Consider the following 24362-nt stretch of genomic DNA (forward strand, 5'->3'; position numbering starts at 1 on the left):
GGCAGTCTGTAGCTAGCTAATGTTAGCTAGTAGAGACGAAAAGGCAGCAAATGATCCTTTCAGTCGTGATTCTCTTCCGACGGTTTCTTTATTTGTGATGCATTTGCAAAGAGTCCTTACGAAGCAGCCTGTTAAACTCGGCCCGCTTGTGCTGCATCCACAACGCCTGCAGGGAATGAAAGCTAGCTTAGCTCCGTCTTCATAGCCTAGCCTATTAGATGAGCTGACCTCTGCCTGCACTGCAACCTTTCCTCAGAACGGATGTTTCCAATGCGGCTTGATTTGCTCGGCAAAAGTAAGTAAATTAAATCATTCAAAACACAAACTGCTTGTGTTCATTCGCCTGTAAGTTATTGCTTAATGCCAAGCTAATTACGACCTACTCCATCCATGGTATCGCCTGATGCTACTTAGCTAGGTGTTTGGCTGACTGCCGCGTAATTTTCTCAACATGATGGAACTATTCATAAAGTCAGTTGAAGTACCAGAACAGCTAAGCAGCACATATCGACAGAACGCCGGTTAAGAAAGTGGCAGGTAGATTTTAGAATCCACCAGCCACAGTGGCAGGTGGACACAGTTTTTGCCTATACATTTACAGTCTTATTATCTTATTTTATTTAGATATTTTTTGCATTCTGATCAGTTTTTAAAATACAATCTTTAATCTTCTTTTTACTTCATGTTACTCTTTTTTCAGTGACTGTCGTCTTCAGTTTCAATTCTCCGTCAAAGTTTTGGCGTGGAGGAGAGGGGTCTGAGGGGAGGAGGCGAGCAGAGCGGGATTCACATATAATCTGCATGCTAAGGAGAGAACGCCACTCTTCGTGAACCAGACGTCCGCTCCTCAAAAAGAACCTGGAAACCAAACAGCAAGTAAGTCTGTTTCTGTCTGATGTTGTTTTTTCACATAGAACGTTAGCTAATAAGTGTTAGCTAACGGAGAGGGAGGAACAGACTGACTTGCGGTTCGGGAGTTCCAGGTGAACTCGTGGAAGCCATTGCCGTAGGTGTGCGGTGCTGGACATTGTGCATCAGTGTTCATGTTAACAATGGAACTGTTTGGCCTGACCAGGGTGAGGCTTCAAGTTAGATGCATTTGTCAGGTGTTCGCTGTGCGAGCTCTGCGGAAACAAGCCATTCTTCAAGCCACCATCTTGACACCCCTAATAACTACATCTTTGTTTGACATTTAAAGACTGTAATTGAGCTGATACTAGAACATTTGTATGTGATGAATTAATGATACAATAAAATAGCCGGATCTGTGCATAATGGTTGTGGATAATAATGGCTGCTCTGGCCTTCTTGGAGAATCTTGCCTATGCAACACAACAACTTCTTTTATGATCTTTTTATTGAAGGACTGGTGGATCAGACATATATGCAAACAGGTGATTAAAGACGTGTCTTTATGTCTGACTGTAGGAGTGGAAACCAGGCTGGTGCACATGCTCACAATTCCACAATGATTAAGATTTATAAATCAGAACTATGCGTATGCATAGTTTTTTAAATCTGATGAAAACCGTGCCTATACGTATTTCTATCTGTGTAAGATAGTTTTAGACGTTAATCTGCACAGTTTTATGTATCTGGCACCTGGAAGCACACCTGCAAGGGATTTACTCAGGTAACCTCACATGATTCTCTCCATAATGAAATCCTTAAACCTTGGGAAAATGTGCGTCTTCATTAAAAACCAGTCCAAATATCTATTTTCATTCTCTGAACAAACAAGAATAAGCAGATCATTGTATGATCATGGTATACATGCATTACAATGTCAAGCTGAATAAGAAAGAAAGTTTATTGGGTTTGCGGTTGCTGGTGGAGTTCACATAGCAAACTCTTTTATGAAATTATGAAACTAGATGTATACTTGATAAATTTAAATTGAAATGAAAACAACTCAACTCTGAGAACTCTTGACCAACTCAGACCAGCTGTATTTCCAAAGGTCTCCACTGGTACGAGAGTTTCATCGTTTTCATGTCTTTAAATGAAGACATCCGGTTGTAACTGCTTTATTTTCCTTTGCCATAAAACAAACAAATTGGCAGCAAATTACATCATATTATCTCATCCTCGCCGGTGATGCTTCTTATTATTGTAATAAGTCCCTGATAGGCACCTGGTGAGCCCCACGTTTACAGCTTTTCTCAATTAGTAAAACCTGAAACCTGAAGCATAACACATCACATCTGTATATCTGTAAAGTTAATGTTCTGCTTTTCTGTTTACTCAGGCTGTGTGTGGTTCAACACTAAAGATTCACAAATCTGTTTTATTAGTCTGTCTTTTATCCTTCAATGTTCTGAACATTCCTTCTTTGCCCCTGAGCATTTAGCAATCTCCCTCTTACTGGATCTTTAACGCAAACAAAACCAAACAAATAGAAACAAACTCAATAAGAAACAGCTCTTGGTGATTTCTTGGCTCCAGCACTAATACGACCTCAGCTATTCTTCATTGGAGGCTTCACTACGATTGGCAGATCCTGATCCCAAACAGCCCAAACTTTAACGGATACTATTACAAAAAGCTTTTCACTGGAAGAGTTTGCCCGGGGGCAGTACACTTGCACTGCATCACAAGATTATTAAACTCAGCTCCAACAAAGAAAATTGAAAAGTCACATCAAACCCCGTTTTGAACCTCGCACTCTAGTTTAACGGGTGTTGGCTGCTTGGATAAGCGCACTGGCTGTGGCGGGGTTTTTTTTGGCCAGCTCCCTTCACTTCCATTCTGGTCCATGAAACAGCTTACAAACTCCCCCTAACACACACAATCATCGCAAGGTCTCTTTAGTAGCGAACTTTTCGTCACATCACTTCAGCAAAAGCAGCAGCAGGTGGAGTTTGCCCGGGTGTCATGGAACTGTAGATGTTCAAATGTCCATTGTTTCTGAACACTCATCCATGTTTGCTTTAAAGCTGAGGTTGAATCTGATGAAGATCATGTCATATGACTGAAAGCTTCAGAACAGCTACTGAATGGACCTTGATACACTTCTATATTGATGAATTACTGCTCTCTCCTAGGGATGCAGGGATCTGATATGCTGGATTGGTATCGGCCCAAATACTGATCTTATTAAGCAGGTTGGGCATCGATCCACATGAAGTTTCTTTGTTATAAAATTCAGTGTTTCCCATCATTCTCTGTCAGTTCCATTTATTCAGTCATGGTTGGCAGTCGTCTCAGTTTTTAGTGCCAGAGTGATCCCTGCTGTCATGTTGTCTTGCCTGAAAATGATTCCAATGAGTTCTACGCAGAGGTATACTGTTTTAAATTTGGGAAGAAGGCAGCACTAGCATCGGACCGGTGCTCGGCCTTGGCAGATAAGAAGAAGAAAAGTTAGATTTGTGTCGTTTAGCAACAACATAGCAGACATTATTAATTCAATAAATAATACAGGAGCATAAATTAAATAATTAAAGGGCACAATTTAGTAATCCATGTCCACAAATTAATAATATAAGAGCACAAAATAGTCATTTGTGTGCACAATTTATTAAGTTGTGCGATCAAATTACTGTAGTATTTTTTTGTCTCCATGACACCTGCAACAATTAGAGCCCAAACTGGCTCTTCATTAAGAGCATGAACACCACATGTTTTATTATGAAGATATCAGAAGTCTTATTCCCATGAACGCATCTTGACAGAGGACTCCAAATGTATCCTCCCTTACTGTGAATCTGGTTTATTTCTCTGTTCGGCACGGCAGTGGCTGAGTGCATCCTGTGTGATACTGATGGACGACTGAGTGCTGCTGCTTTCGCTGCATGGCTAGTGTAGACAGTGTTTAAGAAAGACTATGCTAACCCAAGTGCCTCACTTACTGAGGGGAGTTGGGTGTTTTGCATTCAGAGGACAGGAGGTGTGTAGGTGGGGTGGCCTCAGACCAGAAGCGTCTGCTCCCAGCCTCAGACTGTAAGATGTGGCGTGTTCTCCAGCAGAATCCCACTGGCTCACGATTGAAATGCAGAAACAACAAAGCTAGGAAACAGGCAGGAACGCTTCCTGCATCGAAGCAACCTCACTTAAACACCGAGGGGAATTATACGAGCCCAGATGGAGCAGTCAGCCTGGCCAGACGACCACAGATCTGTTTTGAACACTGTGGCTTTGTGTGTTTGTGTGCATGCCTGTGTGCATCTGTGTTTCCAAATATTCAAATGAAAAGATAACATCTTCATACTCTTCAGTAGCTGGGATAAGTCATTTTCAGCAGCAAAGGCCATCTGTTTGAGCCCCATAGGAGACCTCTCTATAGTCCATCATGCAGACAGAACATTCATCAGTGAGGAAGAATTAGCAGTATTTCATCTTCCTAGTACAGCTCCCTGATCTGGACCACATGTTACAGTTTGTTCTGGTGAGAGAGAAGGAGAGAAAACAGACATTACACTTTGAGAGAGAGATAGAGAAGATAGACAGACAAAATGACACCAGACTGTACAGACAATTCAAGGCATCTCAACTACTGGACAGATTGTCACGAACGTTGCTGTTGATATTCACGGACCCAAGAGTCCCTGATGATTGCTCTGACACAGATCTTTCCTCGAGCACCACTTTCAGGTTAATCTTTTGTTTTTCCACGAAAAGACAGATCACCAACATAACTGATAGTTATGAGATCAAAGGGCGAGTTTCAATAGTCCTGCAGCCAGAGAACCACCATGTTAGATTGAGGATGATGAGAGGAACGAAAAGCATGTTTTTATGAGTAGATGTGAAAGATTGTGAGTTAATTGTACAATTTTTTCTTTTCTCTTTTTTTGTTGTTCTTTTCATTGAAGATCAAACCTCTAGCCCCCCAGCCCCGCCCCTTTAGGAATGTTGATCCAACCTTTGGCTGGTGGACAGTAAATATGAGGTGGATTTGCAGGCAGAATTAAGAGGTTTTCATGCTCAGACCAATCAGGACATTCTGTTCATGGGAGCTTATAACATCTCTCTTTTTGTCTTGTCAAATCAGCATGCAGTAGTTGCACCTGTCTGTCTGTCAGTTTCCTAAGGTGAAGATGATGTGCAGTTAGTTCTGCCAGGGCTGCCAGCAGGTTGGTGTGTTCTCTGTAGGAATTTGATTTCCATCCACCTCACAATATATTTTTATTACAAAGAAAGGCTAAGAGATTTGATGTTCTTAATAAAAACCGTGAAGCAGCTCAAGCTGTATATCCACTGTGTGCAATGTCCAATTGTATGTCCAATGTCCAAAAAAATATGCAACTTCCCATAACCCAAAGTGTCATCTCCCACTGCATATTTTACCTGAACAGCGGAGCAAGATAAAAAGTTTACCATGGTCACCATCTTAGTTTAGTGTCTGAAAAAATAAAATAGGAATAACGTCCAGCTGAGGCTGATGGGAGCGCCATCAGCTCTGCAGGTGTTTGGTCAGAAACCAAAGTGTCGGACACGTTAACATGTCGACCTGATGGTGGCGCTAGATGGAAAGTCAGAGGATCAGCAGAGTTATTACAGTTCATCCTGAGGGGAGCATGAACGATGAAGCACGTCTCATCACTTCTGGAGCTTTCGATTGTATCATATGATCTTCCTCAGAAAATGGAGTTGCCCTGTTGTCAGAGAATATTTAAAGGTTGTGTTTTGAAATGGAATCTTTGGTTTAGGTTCAGGAAAGATTGCTGTTGTAAAATCTTACATGTTAACGATGAAGCCCATTTCATCACAATCCATCCAACAGCTGTTGAAGCATTTCGCAAAAAAAACACGCAAAAATAAACCTCATGGTGGCGCTAGAGGAAAAGTCAGAGGATCAGCAGAGTCATCGGGATTCATTGTCTGTCTGCATATATTTTGTGCCAATCCACCCAGTAAATGTGGAGATATTTCACAGGATACGTATAAAATTGATTGATTAACCTAACAAAGTTATTAAAATTCATCCTCTGTGGAACATGAATGTCTAAACAAAGTTTTATCTAATATATGCAATATATGTTGTGATATTTCAGTCTAGTCTGCTACAGTCGGAAAAAAACAAAACCCAACACCAATTTTGACTACAGATCCAATACCCGTACTGTTTTAATTCATCAAATTTAATCTTCATTTTGATCATTTTCATGTGAAGTAACGTGAGGTCCTCCAACTAAAAACGGAGTCAGTGGCCTGCCGTGCCTCAGTGGATGTGACTGATAGCAGCGTCGATAGGACCCAACAGCTAATGTTTGCCTCACAGGGTTTAGCTGAACCGTTTAACCTCTGTAACAGAAGGAGATAATGATGAGGAGGTAATTATTGTTTGAAAGTTTCCCACCCTGACCCCTCACCTCAACCCTCCCACCACCCCCGCCTCCAGGGATCAGTTGGGCAGCTGATAAATCAGTCCTTCCTCCACAGTCCAGAACATCATGCCATCATGGACAGATGGGAATGTTGAATTGAAAACAGCAGAGTTTATCTGGAGTTCGATAACTGGACTGGAAGATTACAACTATTGGGAATAACTTCTTCTATTACATAATATAATGAAATCAACTGATCTTTTTTCTTCAACTAATGCCGCAAACAATTATTGTAATTATCAATTCATTTGCTGATTATTCTCTCTTTTAAACAATGAATCCTTCTATCTAAATGTCATCACAATTTCCCAGAGCTGGAAGCAGAGCATTTCTGGCATTCTTTAGTGTAGATGGACTGATGAGAAGACTCAGTCTACAGCCAGGCGAGGGCCTCTGTGAGCCTGTACTCACGCACAGAAGTGCTGACGTGCTAAATGCTAACGTCAGCATGCTAACATGCAGATGGGAATCTCATTAGTTTTGTAATAGTTTTGTATTTGGTCATAAAACAAAGTAAAGGACAATTAAACATTTTGACCTGATGATGGCGTTAGAGGAAAAGTTAGTATGTAAAGTTATTCTGCTTCATCCTGACAGGAGCATGAATGTCTGAAACAAATGTCCTGTCTCCTGGTGGTGCTAGAGGAAAAGTCTGGGGATAACAAATGACTGTACCAACAATCCATCTAATATTTCTTTAGATATTTCAGTCTGGACCAAAGTGGTGGACCGACAGACCGACATTGCCTTTCCTAGAGCTGTGCCACTAGCGTGGCTAAAAATGAAAACTATGCTAACCATGATGCAGATTGGTATCCACTTCGAATCTTACCCCCATACTCTGAATCTGTACCAGGCAGTAGCACAACCGCAAATGGCAAACTCTTATTCTCAGTTTTAAAGCACTGCTAAGTTGAATTAATTTGATGATTAATTAATTTAACGGCACACTACCGTTTTAATAATAATGAAACATTTTTAATTAACAGTATTTCTTTTGCTTTTTTTGATTGATTCTCGGAAAAGCTTTCCTCTCTCCCGTCCTCTGCATGTGGAGGTCAGAGGTCATATCTGTCTCATTCCTTCAGGGGAGCCTTGTCAACAAGAAGAGTCCGGGCATCAGATGACTATTCATCAGTGCTATGTGGAGTAAAAACACCATAAGATGTATATAACTAATATTATCACAATGTCTTTATTATAGTAAACCATACTGTGAACTGTGGGTCCTGTTCTCCATACTGACGTGTATACAGGGTCCGAAATTAACACCCGCCAAGCGCCAAATGCGGGTGGAGATTCCGTTTGGCGGAAATCTCGGAAGGCTATCTGCCGGGTAAATGTTTGTGCCAAAATACTCACGTGATACCAAAATGACTCTCAGCACAGTTTGGTGTCATTTCCGGGCACGCTGCGTTTGACACGCACACAGTTTGCTTCGATTTAGGCACCAAAACTACTTGGTCAGGTTTAGGAAAAGATGGTGGTTTGGGTTCAAATAAATACTTCACACGGGAAACGAACCCCGGTCTCCTGTGTGAAAGTCCGGTGTTTGACACATTGCTGTTATGTTTGATCCTTAAGGACATTTCATAGCAAATACTTCAGTAGAATTTTGAGACTTCTTGAGTCGCTTCGATCAATATATTAAAATAATTTTGCTTCAAATTTTGCTCTGTTCTCTTCTTTAAGTTAGCATTCATTATAACACCTTATTATCTCAATGAAATGTACTGAAACAAATGTATATGTGACACAAAAAGGCTATTTATTATTTTGGCGGGTAGAAAATATGCTTGGCCGGTCCCGTTGGTCGGTGAGACTTGGCAGACTGCATGTGTAAGCTCATGCTGTGGAGGGATCATAAACCATCACACACCTGAACATATCTTAGTCCTGTAGATAGTTGTACAAGCACACCAGCTCACAATGAGCCCATTAGTGGACATTTTGAAGGAGCACCAGCCTTTACAGACTGTTTAAGATTAATATAAAGTGTGTTCCCTCCCCAACCCCATTTTACACAGAAGACAACAGGAAATGGACGAAGGGCACTCAAAAAGGGAGTGTCTTAATGAAAGCGTCTGTTTAATGGGCACTGTGAGGCGCTTCCTAAAACTCCAAATTAAGCGACGGAACACGCTGGTGGTCCAAGCCTTCCAGAACAACACATCTAAGCATTTTCTGATCTGACGCTACAATAAACAGGACAACGCTGCGGTTTCAAATGTAAAATCATTTTATGATGCGACAACGCTGTGGTTAAGCACAAAAATAACTTGGTTATGGAAAGATCATGATTTGGGTTAAAATGACTACTTGGTTAGGGTTAGGGATCGATGGTGGTCACCGTTAAAATAAACCACTTTCAGCATCTCCCGTGTTAAAGTCTGATGCATTCGCCCTGACCTCCTCCCTCTGTGGTCTTTGTGGCTCTATAATAACATTGCACTACACTTCCTCCACTGCTCCCGACGGACAAGCGTTCCTACGGCTGCTAGACGTCCTTGTCACTTGACCATAAACATATGCCGTTCTTAGATTGTATCCACATGGTTGAAATGTACTTTGCACATTGCAAGTCGCTTTGGATTAAAGCGTCTGCTGAATAAATGTAATGTACTTTGCTGAAACGACTGATACTCTTTTTTTTTTTTTCTTGGGAGGACAATCACATCCATATTCTGCTGCTTATCCAAGTCAGGTTCACAAAGTAGCCCAGACTCACAGCTGCTCTGCTGATCTACAGCCGGCCGACTATACAGCTCACCGTCAGGCCTTTAGTAGTGTTTACCCCCACCGATACACCTTTACAGGCTTTACAGTTATTACTGTTGTAATGTGTTATTACTTTTAATTGCTGAGAAAATCACTTGCTACTCTTCCTTTCAGTAAAATTTGTATTCATTTCAGACAACATTGCAAATTCATTCTATGTAGAAGGTTTATGTGGATGTGTGTCGGGAGTATCTGTATCAGCAAAAGGGCTGGAACCGCTGCCCTGGGGAAACTCCTTTCAGATGCTTGGATCCTCAAACTGACCTTTGGCACATTTCTTTGTCTTTGTACTGAGCAAACAAGCTGTGGCGTGACAGTAGGTCTCCTGTTAAGATGGATGACCAACTTTTATTTCATCCTACAAAAAAACACAATCCACACTGGCTGCATTTTTTGAAGCAGTTCTGAATCATTTATGATTTCGGTATATCACAGAAGAGGTTTCTGGTTTCACTGTGGGCATATAGCGCTACGGCGAGCGGGAGAAATTAAATCAAAGAATTAACAAATAAAAACTATTTGTTAATAAAATAAAAATAAAAACAGCAGGGTGAGTAATATCATCCTGGTGTTTTTATTTGTATTTTAAGACAGTTTGTCCCCTCTGCAGCTGACAGGACAGCTGGTTCTGGGGACAAAAACAAAACCAACAGAGGTTGGTCAGCAGATTGACGGGTGTGTGCTGCCGACATCTCTAGTCTTCTGTACATTTGAGGTTCTAAGACTATCTTTACACATATGAGAGTGAGTGGGAACGTAGTTATCAATTTAAAAACAAGAGTCTACAGCCACGCTATCGGCTCTCTATGAGGCCGAAATGCTCCTTGTAAAGAAATAGATGAAAGTTGGGCGGTTTGTGACTGAGGAGTTGTAGGGAGGTATGTGTAAAAATTGCCAAGGTTTTGTAGAAGGGTTCATCATGTGGTGAGCATCAAAGTGTTCAGAGATGTGAGTTTGTCATACCTGCCAACATTTTGCTGGCCCTTCTTTCTGCGCAGTCAGCTTTCAGCCACATTTACCGTTGTTACTGAGCGTCTTAGCGTGTTAGCATGCTAACATTTGCTAATTGGCACAAAGTACAGCTGCAGGTATTTGGTCATAAACCAAAGTATTTCATTTAACTTTTTACCTGATGACGGTGCTAGGTGAAAAGTCAGAGGATCACCAAAGTTAAATAACTTTATTACAATTCATCCTGAGGGGAACATGAATGTCTGAACCAAATGTCATGGTAATTCATCCATGGTAACAGTTGTTGAGACATTCACTCAAAACCATGCTGGTGCTGGAAGAAACTGCAGGGGATCATCAAACTCATTCAGATTCATCCTCTGGGGATCACGAATGTCCGACTGACCGACATTTCTTTCCCTAGAGCCACATCGCGTGTCTGACGACCTTTATTATTTCCCTGTGCCTTTTCTTTGTGGCTACAGTCAAATGGCTTTTCAGTCCTGGTGCCCCAATGATGTTTGTGCTCATCAGTTGTTTTGAATTATCCTTTTCTCTCCTCTCACTCTGTGTGTTTAGTACATAAGAGACCATCAGTCAATGAATGTATGCTTTTGAATTTATTTGTGTGCTACAGCATATGCTTTCAGAGTTCTCTGATTCCTGGAAAGCGAAACATGCCTATACGGTATGAGGGCTCGGGAGACCAAACCGCTGCTGGCTGGAGTTCAGACATTGACTGAGGGGAAATGGAAACCACTCCTGCCATGTCAACAACAAGGTCTGAGGAAAAACAAAATGCCCCTTTTGCCTGCTGCTTTTGATCAACCATATTTTAGAATTGAACTCTCCGATACACAGTTGTGCAATACATATACTTTAAACTGTTTTTAATGTGGGTTGTGCTGTGCTCCAATACATTTTAAAAATAAATCAGAAGTTTTCTTTCTTTCAGTGTGTTCAGATATTTCATCCCTCCTACTGATATATTTTGACTTTTCATTAACACATTGAGTTGATTTGTTAGATGCGTCATGTTTAAATGTTCCCTCATTCACTTTTATTGTTTTTTTATCTTTCTTTTCTCTAAGCTTTTCTCTCCTCTCACCGATGGTATGGCTCTAATTTTAATACATACAGTAAATCATGAAAATGTTTCCTTTTGTTAGTCTGTCTCTTGCCTCTCCCTCTCTCATCACCCTTGTTTCTACCTATTCCTCTTTTACTAACTCTCCCCATTGCCCTCCCTTTCTCCTCCCCTCCTCTCCCCTCCTCCTCCACCTTTCCTCCAGTATCTCACCTCTTCCTCTATAATTGTGCAGTATCTCGGGCCAATGGGAGCGACACACTATTGTTTCCAGTTTCCGGTGTGTATTGCTTACTATCCTTAAATTCAAGACTCCCCCAAAACGATGCCATGAGTATCAGGGCCGGACTGGGATAATTATTCAGATTAATCTGTCAATCATTTGCTCGATTAATTGATTAGTTGTTTGGTCCATGAAATGTTGATCACTGTTTGTCAAAGCCCAAGGTGACATCCTCAAATGTCTTGTCTTGTCACATATCCTGTTTACTGTCATTGATGACCACACTTGAAAAGCCAAAATCAGAGAATTTGGACATTTTTTCTTAAAAAAGTGATTCAAAACGATTCATCGCTTTTTCAAAATAGTTGGTGATTAATTTAATAGTTGGCAACTAATCGATTAGTCAACTAATCGTTGCAGCTCTAGTACAGATTAAACAAATAAGTTGCAGCATGTTAATTAGTGAGCTTCAGAAGGTGTATTTTTGTACTTTGCTAGCTGTTTCCCCCTGCTTCCAGTCTTTATGCTAAGCTAGGCTAACCACGTCCTGACACTAGCTCCGTACTTGACGCAGACTTGAGATTGATATCCAGCTTCTCATCTCAGTCTCTGAAACAAAGCAAATCATTGCATTTCCCAACATGGTGAACTATTCCTTTTGAAAGAATTTGGTTTGGGATAGAGAAAAGTTTCAACCAGGATTAAATTAGAAAAGTCCCACTTCTCCCACTTAGATAATAAGAATCTAAAGTAAAGAAGCTAAAATGTTGCGGTGATGTAAATGCCTGCCTGTTTCTGCTGTGCCTCTTCCTTTCGTGGTGGTGAAACTCACTTCCTCTGCACAGAGCTTGCTATTTACGTTTCAGCACACCAAGCTCATTTCAGAAAATTTCACGAGATCTGGTGGAGCAATTTTGGGGAAACCCAACCAAAAGGCCCTTTCTGGAGTTCACCATAGTATCTGCCTCCCAGATGTTTGGACTGTCCTCGTTAATCTCTTTATGCATCTGGTTTACCACAACGGCCTCCCCTTGGTTAGACTGACAGAAAGACAGCGAGACAGCTTCCCCTAACTGGGCCCAGAAAGAGATAGACCAAAACAGAGGTCCACCTTTTGTGGTTCTGTCATTTTCCTGCTCAGTGTGCAGTATTTTGTTTCAGATTACCTCACAATGGTCTCTTAAAGACTGCAGGCAACTCGTCAGCAATTCAATCCAAAACAAATATGCTGAGAGGATTATCTGCCAAAGTAGTAGGGAGGCTGAAAACCGCACACATTTGGGGCTAAAATGATATATGGTGGACTGAAGTATTATGCACTTTTAATTCACATCAGTTTCCTACTCCAGTTTCTCAAGTTAGAGTTGAATGAGCGAGCACAGCTGTCAAGTGTCATCTTCTGAAGTTTTTTAGCTGTAATTGCTGCAGCCTCCCAGACATGGATCCGAAGTGGAACCAGCTATCAGAATCCATTCCTAGAACCACCTGACATGCTGGTGAGTAAAATTATGTTCCAAGGCTGTATTGATTTGTGTTATTACACATGTCAGCCTGAATTTGAATGAGGTTTTCCTACTTCTGGAACAGAACCTGGAAGTTGCACTTTCACATCGGTTCTCTATTCTGGCTGGCGTTTGCTATCTGGCTATGTTACCTAACTTGTTAGCTACCATTAACAATCCTGCTACAGTTCCAACCCACAAAAAACACTTGAAATATGACTACATGCTAAACTTGTGTGGGAGAAGGTGTAGCAGTACCTTATAAGTTAGCCAACCTTAGTAGCTAGCTTGTAAACTTTAGCCAAAAAACTATGTCAAGCAGGCACAAATAAATCTTCTTCATTCCTTAGTTTCTTCTTTCATCAGTTGTGACGTTCTTATCGCCTAAAGATTTAGAAAAAGTCATCCATGCTCTAATACCTTCAAGACTTGACTGCTGTAACTCCCTATAGTTTGGTATCAACCGGTCCTCTATACAACGCTTGCAACTGGTGCAGAATGCTGCCATCAGACTCCTAAGCAGATCTAAAAAAAAAAAGAGGAACATATTACACCATACTAGCATCTTTGCACTGGCTCCCCGTTCAGTATCGAATCCTTTACAAAGAATTTTTGTAAATTTTTGTTCATATTCAAAGCCCTGAATGCTCTCGCTCCGAGCTACATTTCTGAACTTCTATCCCCCACAGATCTACAGGTCATCCCTCGCACTCGTCAGAAGCGTTTGGGGAACAGGGCCTTCTCAGTAGCTGCACCGAGACTCTGGAAGAGTCTCCCTGAAAATATAACAACAGCAGAATCGCTCTGCTCGTGTAAAAGGTGTCTCCGGACCCACCCTCTTGCCTCCCCCTGCAACGATTCTTGACATGATTTGCATTCTACATTGATACGAATGTCTGTATGTGTGTGTATGTGTGCACTATGTATCTATGCATATATTTAAGCACCTGCTTTGGTTTTAAAGCGCCCTATAAATAAATTTGACCTTGACCTTTGTCTCGAGTTAATTAAACACGGCCTTCTGAGCTGCCTTGATACAGGAAACAGTGGATTTAATGAAGGAACATGTACATTGTGGACATCTTTGAATCTGCTTCTTGTTGTGCTTCATCACTTAACTAGCAAGTTACCTTTTATCTTGAGAAAAGAGAGCAATGTTCCTACTCAAGCTAAGTAGGATGAAGATGAAGTCTAAATACCAGATATTTGATGTTACAGCAACATGAATTTGAAAACAAATCTATCATAGATGATACTATTTCAATTACTGCAAACAACAAATTGCCGTGAACAACAAATTATCCAACAGACTTCATCATGGCAGCACAGTCAAACGCTCAGTTCTGTCTCAGTCTCTCTCTGAGCTTATCACTTTTAACATCACAGCTGTTGCTGGTGGGTCAGTGACTCATTTGTGCTGTAGCAACATTGTCTACAGTGGCAGGATAGCATTCATACACTTGTTGCCTCAAACGCAGACGGATAAAGACACGTATAGACAGGGCTGTTCTACATTGTGGTGGACTGCAAGGAGATCCCCAGAGGGAAGATGGAGAGATTTAAGATTACAAGGAGAAGAGACAAAGCAGAGAGACACTCATTGACACGGAGCCAACATGAATGAGACCACAGTGAGAAAGAGAACAAGCAGGAGAGCATGACACAGGTCAGCGGCAGGCGGAGGAGGCTGTGATTAATGACGTTCAAAACTGTGGAGGTGTCTCGCTGCAGATCCAGCCTCCCCTGTGTATCCTCCTCCTCCTCCTCTTTTCTCTCCTGCAGTTCACTTCTCTACATCTCTTATGACACAACTTAATACAGCTGTGCTCCCAACCGGTCACATTATTCTCCCTCTGCCTGGAAACAACTGTGCAGCCGCAGAGCTCCTCAGGATAGAGCTCAACACCCTGAGCCAGCGTTACTTTAGCACTGCACCTGGGTGGCAGCTGTGGCAGCTTTCAGCTCTTACCTGACTGAATCAAGAGGACATTTCTCAGCTTTTTCTTTTTTCGAGTGTTGACTGGGAACCTTCATAAGCTCAGGTGTGTGATTCTGCAGGACCCCCTTTCTGTGCCTCGTGAATGATAGATGTTGTAAATATCCTTGGGCTCCTCTCAGCTGTTTTTTATTACTGGGCGTTGCTGTGAGGAATTTTACGTGAAGACTGAGGTGCTTTCGGCAGATTTCTCACCTGGACGCTGAGGAGGCAAGCAGGATGGACTTCCTTTACTTTTGGCTTCTCACCACGACTCTGATGTTGACCCATCAGCATCAAGGTAAACCCATCTTCCATATCTGTCTCTGTAGCTCCGGTTAGGGTTCAAATAAGGAATAGAAATAAAGAGACTTTTCTCCGGGATGAGGTGAGGTGCTGCCTTCTGGCATAATAGAGCTTGGACGTGATTTGCTGCCACACAGTTTTGCCTTTAACTGTGTTGAAGTACTGATGCTAAAAGACAAATGTGTAACATTTAAGTATGCACTCTATCCGCCGTGTGTAAAGGTGGAGTTAACTTTATTAACTGAGCTGATTTTTTAGAAATCATTCCTTCTTGTAGTTGCCCTCGTGTTCGGGATGGTAGTGGTGGCAGTGCAAGTTGTTTGTTCTCCGCGGTACGTACCTATAAACAATGGTATCACTTTTATACAAAATCAACATGCTACCTTTTTTTTGAACTGGCCAATTCCCACAGTCTTTGCTGCTGCTATCTCCCATTACACACCGTTTTAAGGGTGTAGACGTGGTCAGATTAACCTGTGGGGCCCCACACCAAAATTGAGCTGCAGGGGCCCCTATTATCCCCCATTCCCCCCACTTGCTGTACAGTTTTTCTACGCTGGAAGACTACCCGGATCCAGGTTTGCTGTGCTGTAATTTGATTAAACACAAATTAATTTAGGATTATGCAACGTGGTACAACAAAAATTAAATAATAACGGTTCTAAAAAGCTGGATTTTGACAAAGGGACCCTCTTCTTGACCTCAAAAGTAGATGATTAAAAAAAGGATGCCATTATGAGTGTGTTGCATCCGTTTTTTCTAGCTATGCTAGTACCAGCGTTTTAGGGATGGTAATGTTGGCCGGCTGGTCCGATGGTCGGTCTGCCACTTTGTTCCAGACTGAAATATCTCATCAAGTATTCAGTGGGTTACTATGGAATTTTGTACAGATATTTACGGTCCCCAGAGGATGAATTGTTTAATGATTTCCTGACTTTTTGTTTTAGCGCCACAAGCAGGTCACATTTATCATTTAGCCACTGAAATAAATCCACACCTGCAAGATGGATTCGAACAAACTTTGGTACATGGTTCCCAGACAATGCATCCTAATGACTTTGGTGATCTCTTTTCCTCTAGCACCTCCAGCAGGTTTACGGTGAAATGTCTCGATAAATATTTGATGGATTGCCATAACATTTGGTACCCCTCAGGATGTGTTTGTAATAACTTTGGTTAAAGTCAAAGCCTTGGCTGTATTTTGTGTTATTTAGCAAATATTAGCAAGTTAACACGCTAAACTGAGATGGTGATCATGACAAACTTCACCTCATCAACATGTTAACATTGGTATTGTGAGTATGTTGCATGCTGATGTTACAGTAACATTTAGCTCAAAGCACCGCTGTGCCAAAGTACTGCAGAGCTGATAGTGTGCCTGTAAACCCTTAGGACAATATTTACTAAAGAGTCGCTGCACCTGATTTATCACCTGGGAAATTTAAAGACTGAGAAAAGGTGTCAAAGCTGCGGCACTTTAGCGGACATGGGGTGAGACTGTAGTAGGGACAAACACAAAAATGCATTATAGAGTTATTTTACTGCCGTTCTCCACTCAGCATCACAACACATGACGAAAGAGCATTCCCCACCACTTTACCTTTCTGTTTCATGCAGTTGCCTTTTACTCACAGCAGCTCCAGTGTGTTAGGACTGAAGTGGCCAGTAATTAAGTAGGCTGTTTAATTATTTTTTATCTGTTTACAGAAATGATCTAGTCAAAGGATTTTAAAAGTGTAACCAAAAGTCATTCAGTCACTGATCTTTTGTGGAGCTGACAACATACGGCTCTTTAATATTTGCCTCCTTCTTGCGGGATGAATACACACTTGCAGTCCCAAAAATGTCTCCTCTTCAACCAGTATTCCAAATTCAACAGCAGAAAACTTTCTTTTTCGTTCCATTACTTTCCAGACATGCACAACACACATCAAAACGGCATCAGGTCTTATTTAGCTGCACTTTATGCAAATGAGCTAAACTGTGGCTAGGCCGAGCGGCAACGTGCTGACCTGAAAAATGAAGCCAACGTGGAAGTGCCAAAAACTGCAATTCATCGAACGGCCACATGAGGCTCTGAGAGCGAGTCCGTCCCCACAGAGCCCCGCGTTAAAATGCCAAACTTCACAGGAGAAATAAACATGTTTACAGCCTGCTACAAAAACCTGGGTTGGTCTCTACAGCCAATTTCCTCGTTCATGACAACTGTGAGGGGGAGTATTTTTATATAACTCACCCGTTTTTACATTATATTAAGGCTTAAAGTTCTGCATAATTAAGGATGTGGCCACTTTGAGTGACAGGTGGGTGTCCTCTCAGAAGGTTCATCAACCAGGCTTCATTCGGCCCGCCTCAGCTCCACCTCTTTGCCCATTTTTGGATCAGCCGGAGTCAGGGACTGCAGAGATGGCGATGGCCAAGCCGCCGGAGCCGCCCTCTTTGAGCTTCACAGCGGCTCTTCAGAAACCTACGGGTGACGTCACGGACACTACGTCCATGTTTTATACAGTCTACGGGCTACGCTCATTTACCTCTGCAATCTGAGTACATCCCCAGCTAAACTGAAAAACTGCATACAATTGAAACAGTATTTTTCGCACCTGACAGTAATTTGTGTAAATATCCCACAAGGAACAGTTTGGGACATGTTAGGGTCCATGTGAGAAACAACCATTTGAGTGTTCAGGTTTCAGTTGCGCTCCTTTAGCCAGAAATATAAGGCTGATCAGTGAAATCAGCTCAAGTAGTAAAAGTTGAAATAAGACGGTGTAGTCCCTCATTCGTCCAGGAGTGTTCTATCGTAGAAAAGGTTTCAGTCGTAGTCGGATGGGAGCCGAAACATCTTGATTCTGAAAACAGTGTCCAGATGACTACGACTGAAACCTTTTCTACGATAAAAGTTGAAATGAAAACCTGAAATGCCACATCTTTAAAGTCTTCAGTTTACTGTACAAAACATCTGTTTCTTGTAAGAAAAAATGTGCCTAAAGAAGAAGTTTGTTAGAGATATAGTGTAGTTTTCAAAAGATATGGAAATAAAATCTTAAGGCAGACCGGCATGTCGCCTGAGGAGAGGTGTGTTGCAACTTAAGTTGACCTCGTCATTATGAAACAGAACTCGTGATTTAGAGTCTTGACCAGCCCGAAATCCACTCATTTCCTCTTCTTCAACTCTGTGCATGCTCATTACTGTCACAGGGAGTTACTTATCACCGAGGTTAAATACTGACATTTTTGTGCAATATGCTGAATTGCTGGACTGATGTCACCTCCATCAAGTTAAAGAAATATTTTTAGAGTGGAGTCTTAGAGGGCCTCAGAGGAATCTTCAAGAACCCCTCTGTCAACATCTTGCCTCTCCTCTTTCTCTTTCCGGTCTCTGACTGTTAGGTTTAGTTTAGCCCTCACTGCGCACACAGAAACAGACGGACACAGGGGATAATGGGAAACATAAGGAAACTCAAGGGAAGATACTGGGGCACGGCCGTGGCTGTGACACTGACTATTTCACTGTCCAACATTTCTATTATTTTCACTTCCCTCAACCACTCTGTCTCTCTGTCTTTCTTTCTCCACAGTCTCCACCACTCCTTTGGTACAGTATTAATCTCCGCTGCTTGATGTTTTTTTCGTTGTGTCACAGCCAGACATCTGAGGCCTATTAGGGTTTGCTGCAGAAAACAAAGCTTTTGAATCACGAGACAACATTAGAGTCTCTTTCTTTAAACACATTGGACAATAAATAAAACCCAACAGCCCATATAACTACAGGATTGGCTGACTGAGCTAGGGCAAGGCATCACAGTCTGTGCGTGTGATGCCATCACTTTTTAAAACCTTATTTAAACAGACATTCACATCTGGTGTCATTAATATTTAAGCTTGTCCACAGGGGTCCTCCAGTGGAAAGGCCAAGGTCGTTCTCAAATCGAAATGGTTTACACCACGGACGTATTAAACAGTGGATGAAAGCTCAGAAAGCTTCTCCTGCTTCCTACCATGGGTGCCCATGGCACATAAGCACAAGTGCTTATCTCTAACTGAACATGGCCAACTGTCCACACACATATAGCATGAAAATAATATACCCATTAGATTTGTGGTGACTTTTAAATACGGTTCAAAAAGTGGCAATACTGATAGCTAAACCCGTACCCTGATTGTCCAATTATAGCTTAGCAACCGTAACTAGGCATGGTAGCATCTGTCAAGCTTTGGAGTAAGAGATGTTTGGCATGTGAAGAGTTTGTGGGTGGTGTCTTTTTTTTTTATCACCAATCTAAAACCAAAAGCACAAGAGCAGAAGTGTAAGGAACGGATTAAACGTTAAATGTCTGCCCTAAAGTACCTGCAAGGCCAAGAGGTGGCATAGCAGTCGTTTACTATGTTATTTTGTGGAGTTATATTAAAAAAACATCCAGTGTGTGGGAGCTGCTTCTGTAAGCTTAGCAACCGGAAGCAACTAAATGTCATTTTACACCCATGTGTTGTAAGAAGATAAATAAGTCAACCTTATATAGCTGGGACGTTTGTCATTTTGGTGTGTCGTGTCATGGACTGAAGTGTTGGACAAGTATAATTCCGACCTGTTGGTGGCACCAGATTTATTTCAGGAGATCAAGTTATTAGGATTAATCCTCTTGAGAACTAAATTCCATGGCAATCCATATAATAGTTAGAATGACCATCCATGAAAAATATTATTAAGTTTTAGTAAAAATAACAGTAGTAGCAATGATTACAAATTGGTCTCTTTAACATGTTTTTAAAATCGCAATCATTTTGTAAAAGCTAGCTCCTGCAGACATGATTCACATTGAATTAACTGACTGACTGTGTTCATCAGGTTTCCTCTAACTCAGTGGTTCCCAAACTTTTTGGCATGACTCCTCAGTGTCAATGAGTGTCTGCTTGCAGCCACTTGCACAGGTTACTTATCTTTATGAACTTTAGTCAAAGACTGACTCTCCCTTCTCATATTGTTTCATATGAGGCAAAACTCCATATGAAAAAGTCTGAAAGTATTTTTCCTTAGATCCATTGAACTCCTTTTACTGGACTGGTCAAAAAATTTGATATATAAATGAAAATAATTTGACTTGACCTGAAAAAACAAATATTTGTGTAGCAGAAATATGTTTTGTCTCCTCTCCAATCCTGCTAACCATCTCACGGTGCCTTAGATTGACCATGCAGCAGCCCGACCCCGACCAGCTGTAGATACCTCAACCCTACCCTAACCTTAACCCTAGCACGGTGTCCTGATGTCCTCACTTTGCAAAACTGTGCTCACTCTGGAGGTCAGAAATGCTTCTCACGCTGCAGCAGGTCCCCAAACTGCCTCAGTGACTCATCAGGGATTGTTGATGGAGAGCATGTCTTACTCCCATCAACCCAATAAGATTTTTCCAGCCTATCAGGGGATTCGAACTGGAGACATTTTGGTTTGATAATCTACAAATTAGGCTGAGAGTTTACATTGGCTATCATGTTGGCCTCAGCACCTTTATTGCCTCCCAAGAAACTTGAGTCCACCAAGGCTAGAACAACACGATGGACGGGAAATGCTCACTGGCGTGTTTAAACTCCAGACTGTGTGCTAACTGCTTACACGATCACACTGAATCTGTTTTTGAGAGGCTTCTACCTGCAGAGTGACTCCTGCCAGTCCAAACAGCCAGCTCATGGATTAGGCAGCTCATCCGCCTGTATATTGTCAAATATTGTCAAACCCTGTGGAGCCGGACAGACTAAACCTTGGCTTGGCGGTCTCCAAACAATGTAGGAGCCTGAACAGGGGTTCTGGCCTCTTGAGGTTTCCCACAATCTTTTTTCTGGAGCCACAGATGCAAACTACCACAGACATTTCCATGAATACTTGCACATGTATACAAAGTATGCAATCTTATGGGCACAGGCATCCAAATACCTGTGCTCAAAGACCAGAAAACACTAAATCAAATTATGGGAACAGGAAGCATGAATTACTATGAGGGTGCTTGGAGGATTGAATGGGTGCCAAAAAGGAAAAGGTTATACGTTTACATCTATAAAGTATGATTCATTGCCTTTAGCAAGGAAACAATAAACTGCCAACTTTCAGCATACAGTCTGATGTCACATTCGCTCCCATACAAAGGGAGACTGGCACATATCCAAGTTAGGGTTTTGACATAAAATGGAAAATCATGGCAGCCATTGCACCAATGGGCCAAAACTGTGTTTAAAATCATCATGATTAAAATATTGGTGTGCAATCTTTATTTTTAAGTGAGAATGTTGCAGAATGGTTCCACTTTAGTTTGAGTTTCCCCACATTCCTGATCCTGAAAGATTTATTTTTTTCTAGTTGGCCCCCGCTGAACATTAAATACCTTCATAATTTGGTGAAACACAATGTGGCTTTCTATAACCAAGGGAACAATGTTATTATATGTGGTTTCTCTCCTTTTGGCATCCATTAACAGACCATGAACATCAAGTTAAGGGTCTGTGGTGTTGCATTAACATCTTTGTTCTCTTTCTTAATGCTGTCACAGCTGCTGGAAACTCCTTGAGCAGCGGCTCAATACAGTTGCAATATTGGCCACAGTGACATGGAAACCACTGATGATTCTGAATGATGGATTCAAATGTTTACCAGGATTGATTTTCACTTTGTTAAAGCACATGTTGTGGTGTGTTGGTGGCAGACAATGGTCATGTGGTATTAGACATTTGGTTGGTGCTGTTTTCCAGGAGCAGCATGATCTGACCTCAATGGGTGTTTAACAAGGATTCATTGAGCTGTACAGAACTGAACCCCCAACTGTGCCTATGCAGGGAGCAGAAATTGTAAACATGAAAATGCAACCCATGAAGCAGCCTTGTATGACCTTTTTGCTAACAGGATGTGACTCTTAACTAGCCTGCAGACTGAACTGCCATTTCATTTCCCTTCATTCATTCAGTCTGACAGCGTGTTCATACCAGTTGTTATTTGGCACATGTTTTAAACGATCAGTAGTGTGTGGTATATGCCTGCTGACAATGTCATTTTCAGTTGACACATACGCTGCAGTAGCAGTTGCCAGGAGCAGCTGTCGTCTTTCACAAGGATCGAAGCAATATTTAGATTCAGGAGTTCAAGAGACTTGTCGATTTCTGTAAGTTGACTTACTCACAACATCCATCTCGTCCACACAATGCTTGTCACCATGCTTGTCTGGCTTTGGCACAGGATGATGACTTCTCCATTCTTAATCTTGCCTACAAAGCTGTGATTGGCTTGTTTCCAACCGGGAAAGAGCCGTCAGTGAGCGCAGAACACCATACTTATTAGCTGAAACGTATGAGATGTGCTTGGTGATTTAGAGGTTTGGAGCCAGGCTACTCCTGTGCTGGAACAAAAGTACCTGGCCCCATGTTTCCTCTGTGTCTGTTAGTTTGTGGTCATTTTGATTGACACACCTTTCTTAAGAAAATGTACCATGTGAGCAAAATATAAACTCAAATAGCGAAGCTCTTAAAACAAGATTTTGACACAGTTCCCCTCTACAGCAGGCTCTCAATATTAAGTAATAATGCCTGACCCACCTTAGTTGATATTGTAGTGCAAAGTATATTACTGACACACAATGAACCTGGGGCTTTGGGCTCCTGGGGCCCTGAGGCCCTGGGGCAGGTACTTTGCCCATTTGGTTATCCAGCCTTGTTTAGGGCTTATTTTCACACATTGTTTATCTAGATAATAAAAAAGATCATTACAGAGATGCAAAAAAATGATTTAAAAAATTCAAAACACCAGGTGAAAGTCAGATTCTTCAAATGCAGATTGTGGCACAAACATAACACAACATAACCACTCAGAATGGTTTTACCTGCTTGAAAGGACTCATGGCTTTTCATCAGCTTATTTGCATTTTTTCCTCACCAAAGCATTTGCTGAGTTGTGCTCAGATGACCTTGTTTACTGTAAACTGGTGATCAGTGTCTTTTTGTAACGGCCAAATCAACCTGCAGATGGATAGCAACGGAACATCCAGGTGAAAATCGGTTTAAACAAATGTGGTTATTTTTTAGTTGAAAAATCAATAAAAGCTGAAAACAATGAGCCGTATTCATTCTGTGAAACTCGCTCTCCTTCCTCAATCACCCGGTGTAACCTGAAACAGGCTAAATCTGCTTCATTGGTGTTCCTGTGTCACACGCACGAGTACACTTGTGCAAACACATACACACACTCGCCTGCACATGCAGGAGGTTATAATGATGCCATGTGCCAGTAGATTGGAGTCTCTAAAGTCAAACTGCAGCCAAGTCTTTCATTTATGCAATCATTTGTTCAGTTAATCGCTGTTCCATGTGTGATGACTCAGGTGAGATGGAAGCGATTAAAGAAGCTGCCTCACAGGTTCGTGGGTTGCTTAGTGTTGTACTGTCAGGGGGTTCACACTGTGCCTGCGTAGCATCGATGCAGAGGTTTCACTGCCTTGCTACTGTCATTTATGGCAAGATGTCGTTTAGTGAGTTAGTAGAGATAACTGGTGAACACAAATGAGGTATTATTACAGTTTTATTTACAGAAAATAAAGATCAAATAATGAGCTTATTGTTGCTGATGCAAGTGAACTCCAGCCACCACACGTGTTGGTGCAGTGTTTAAAGTGTTCGTAGACGGAGGAGTGTGTCTGCGTCTTGTAATCTGTTTATACTCAAGGTCACAATTCTATAGCAAAAGTATAACATTTTGGAAAATACGCTGTCTGGTGGAAATTTAGAACGGTAAATATGAAGCTACAGCCTTAGCTTAGCTTAAAGACTGGAAACAGCGAAATGTTGTTTATCCGCTTCAGTTGTTATTACATATTAAACAAAGATGTAACATGTTAATTTGTGAGGTGCTGGAAGGCGTGTTTTATTACCTTTACCATTATCACTGAATATTGGTACATTCTGATATGGTGGACAAGATGAAAATCTAGCATTTTCTTTTTTGGTTGATTGCTCTAAGGCACCTCTAAGGTTGCTGTAGTGTGCTGTGAGAGCATCACATGATCATTTTCCCTCAGGCTGGGGATTCAAACCTGCAACCTGTGGCTGCAAGCTGCTTGTCTAACCTTGTATGTATAAACCACAGCCAGTTCTACACTATATACCAGGTGGCTCTTAACAGGATATTGCACAAGGGTGTGTTTTCTGTGTGTGTTTTTTTGAGGATATGTGATGACCGTGG

General features: G+C 41.6%; 1 protein-coding gene and 1 long non-coding RNA gene across 4 annotated transcripts in view; both read left to right on the forward strand.

The window, feature by feature from the left end:
* The first annotated feature begins 599 nt into the window (after window positions 1-599).
* Window positions 600-24362, forward strand: part of si:ch211-202p1.5 (uncharacterized protein LOC103909337 homolog) — a 37050-nt gene continuing 13287 nt past the window's right edge. The window contains exons 1-2 of one of the 3 annotated variants that reach the window (XM_044168118.1): window positions 600-876; window positions 10693-10836. In XM_044168118.1, coding sequence (XP_044024053.1) covers window positions 10746-10836 — 91 coding nt within the window. In that variant the 5' untranslated portion in view covers window positions 600-876; window positions 10693-10745. Of the gene's footprint in view, window positions 877-10692; window positions 10837-14310; window positions 15144-24362 lie in introns of those variants that run through there. The other 2 variants (XM_044168119.1, XM_044168120.1) reach the window with 2 other exon arrangements.
* On the forward strand, window positions 10846-13841 carry LOC122862627. The gene is made up of 3 exons (XR_006374819.1): window positions 10846-11422; window positions 12794-12861; window positions 13557-13841. It is a non-coding gene; the product is annotated as an uncharacterized LOC122862627 (long non-coding RNA).

The sequence above is a fragment of the Siniperca chuatsi genome, linkage group LG16 (assembly GCF_020085105.1).
Source record: "Siniperca chuatsi isolate FFG_IHB_CAS linkage group LG16, ASM2008510v1, whole genome shotgun sequence".
Lineage (NCBI taxonomy): Eukaryota > Metazoa > Chordata > Actinopteri > Centrarchiformes > Sinipercidae > Siniperca > Siniperca chuatsi.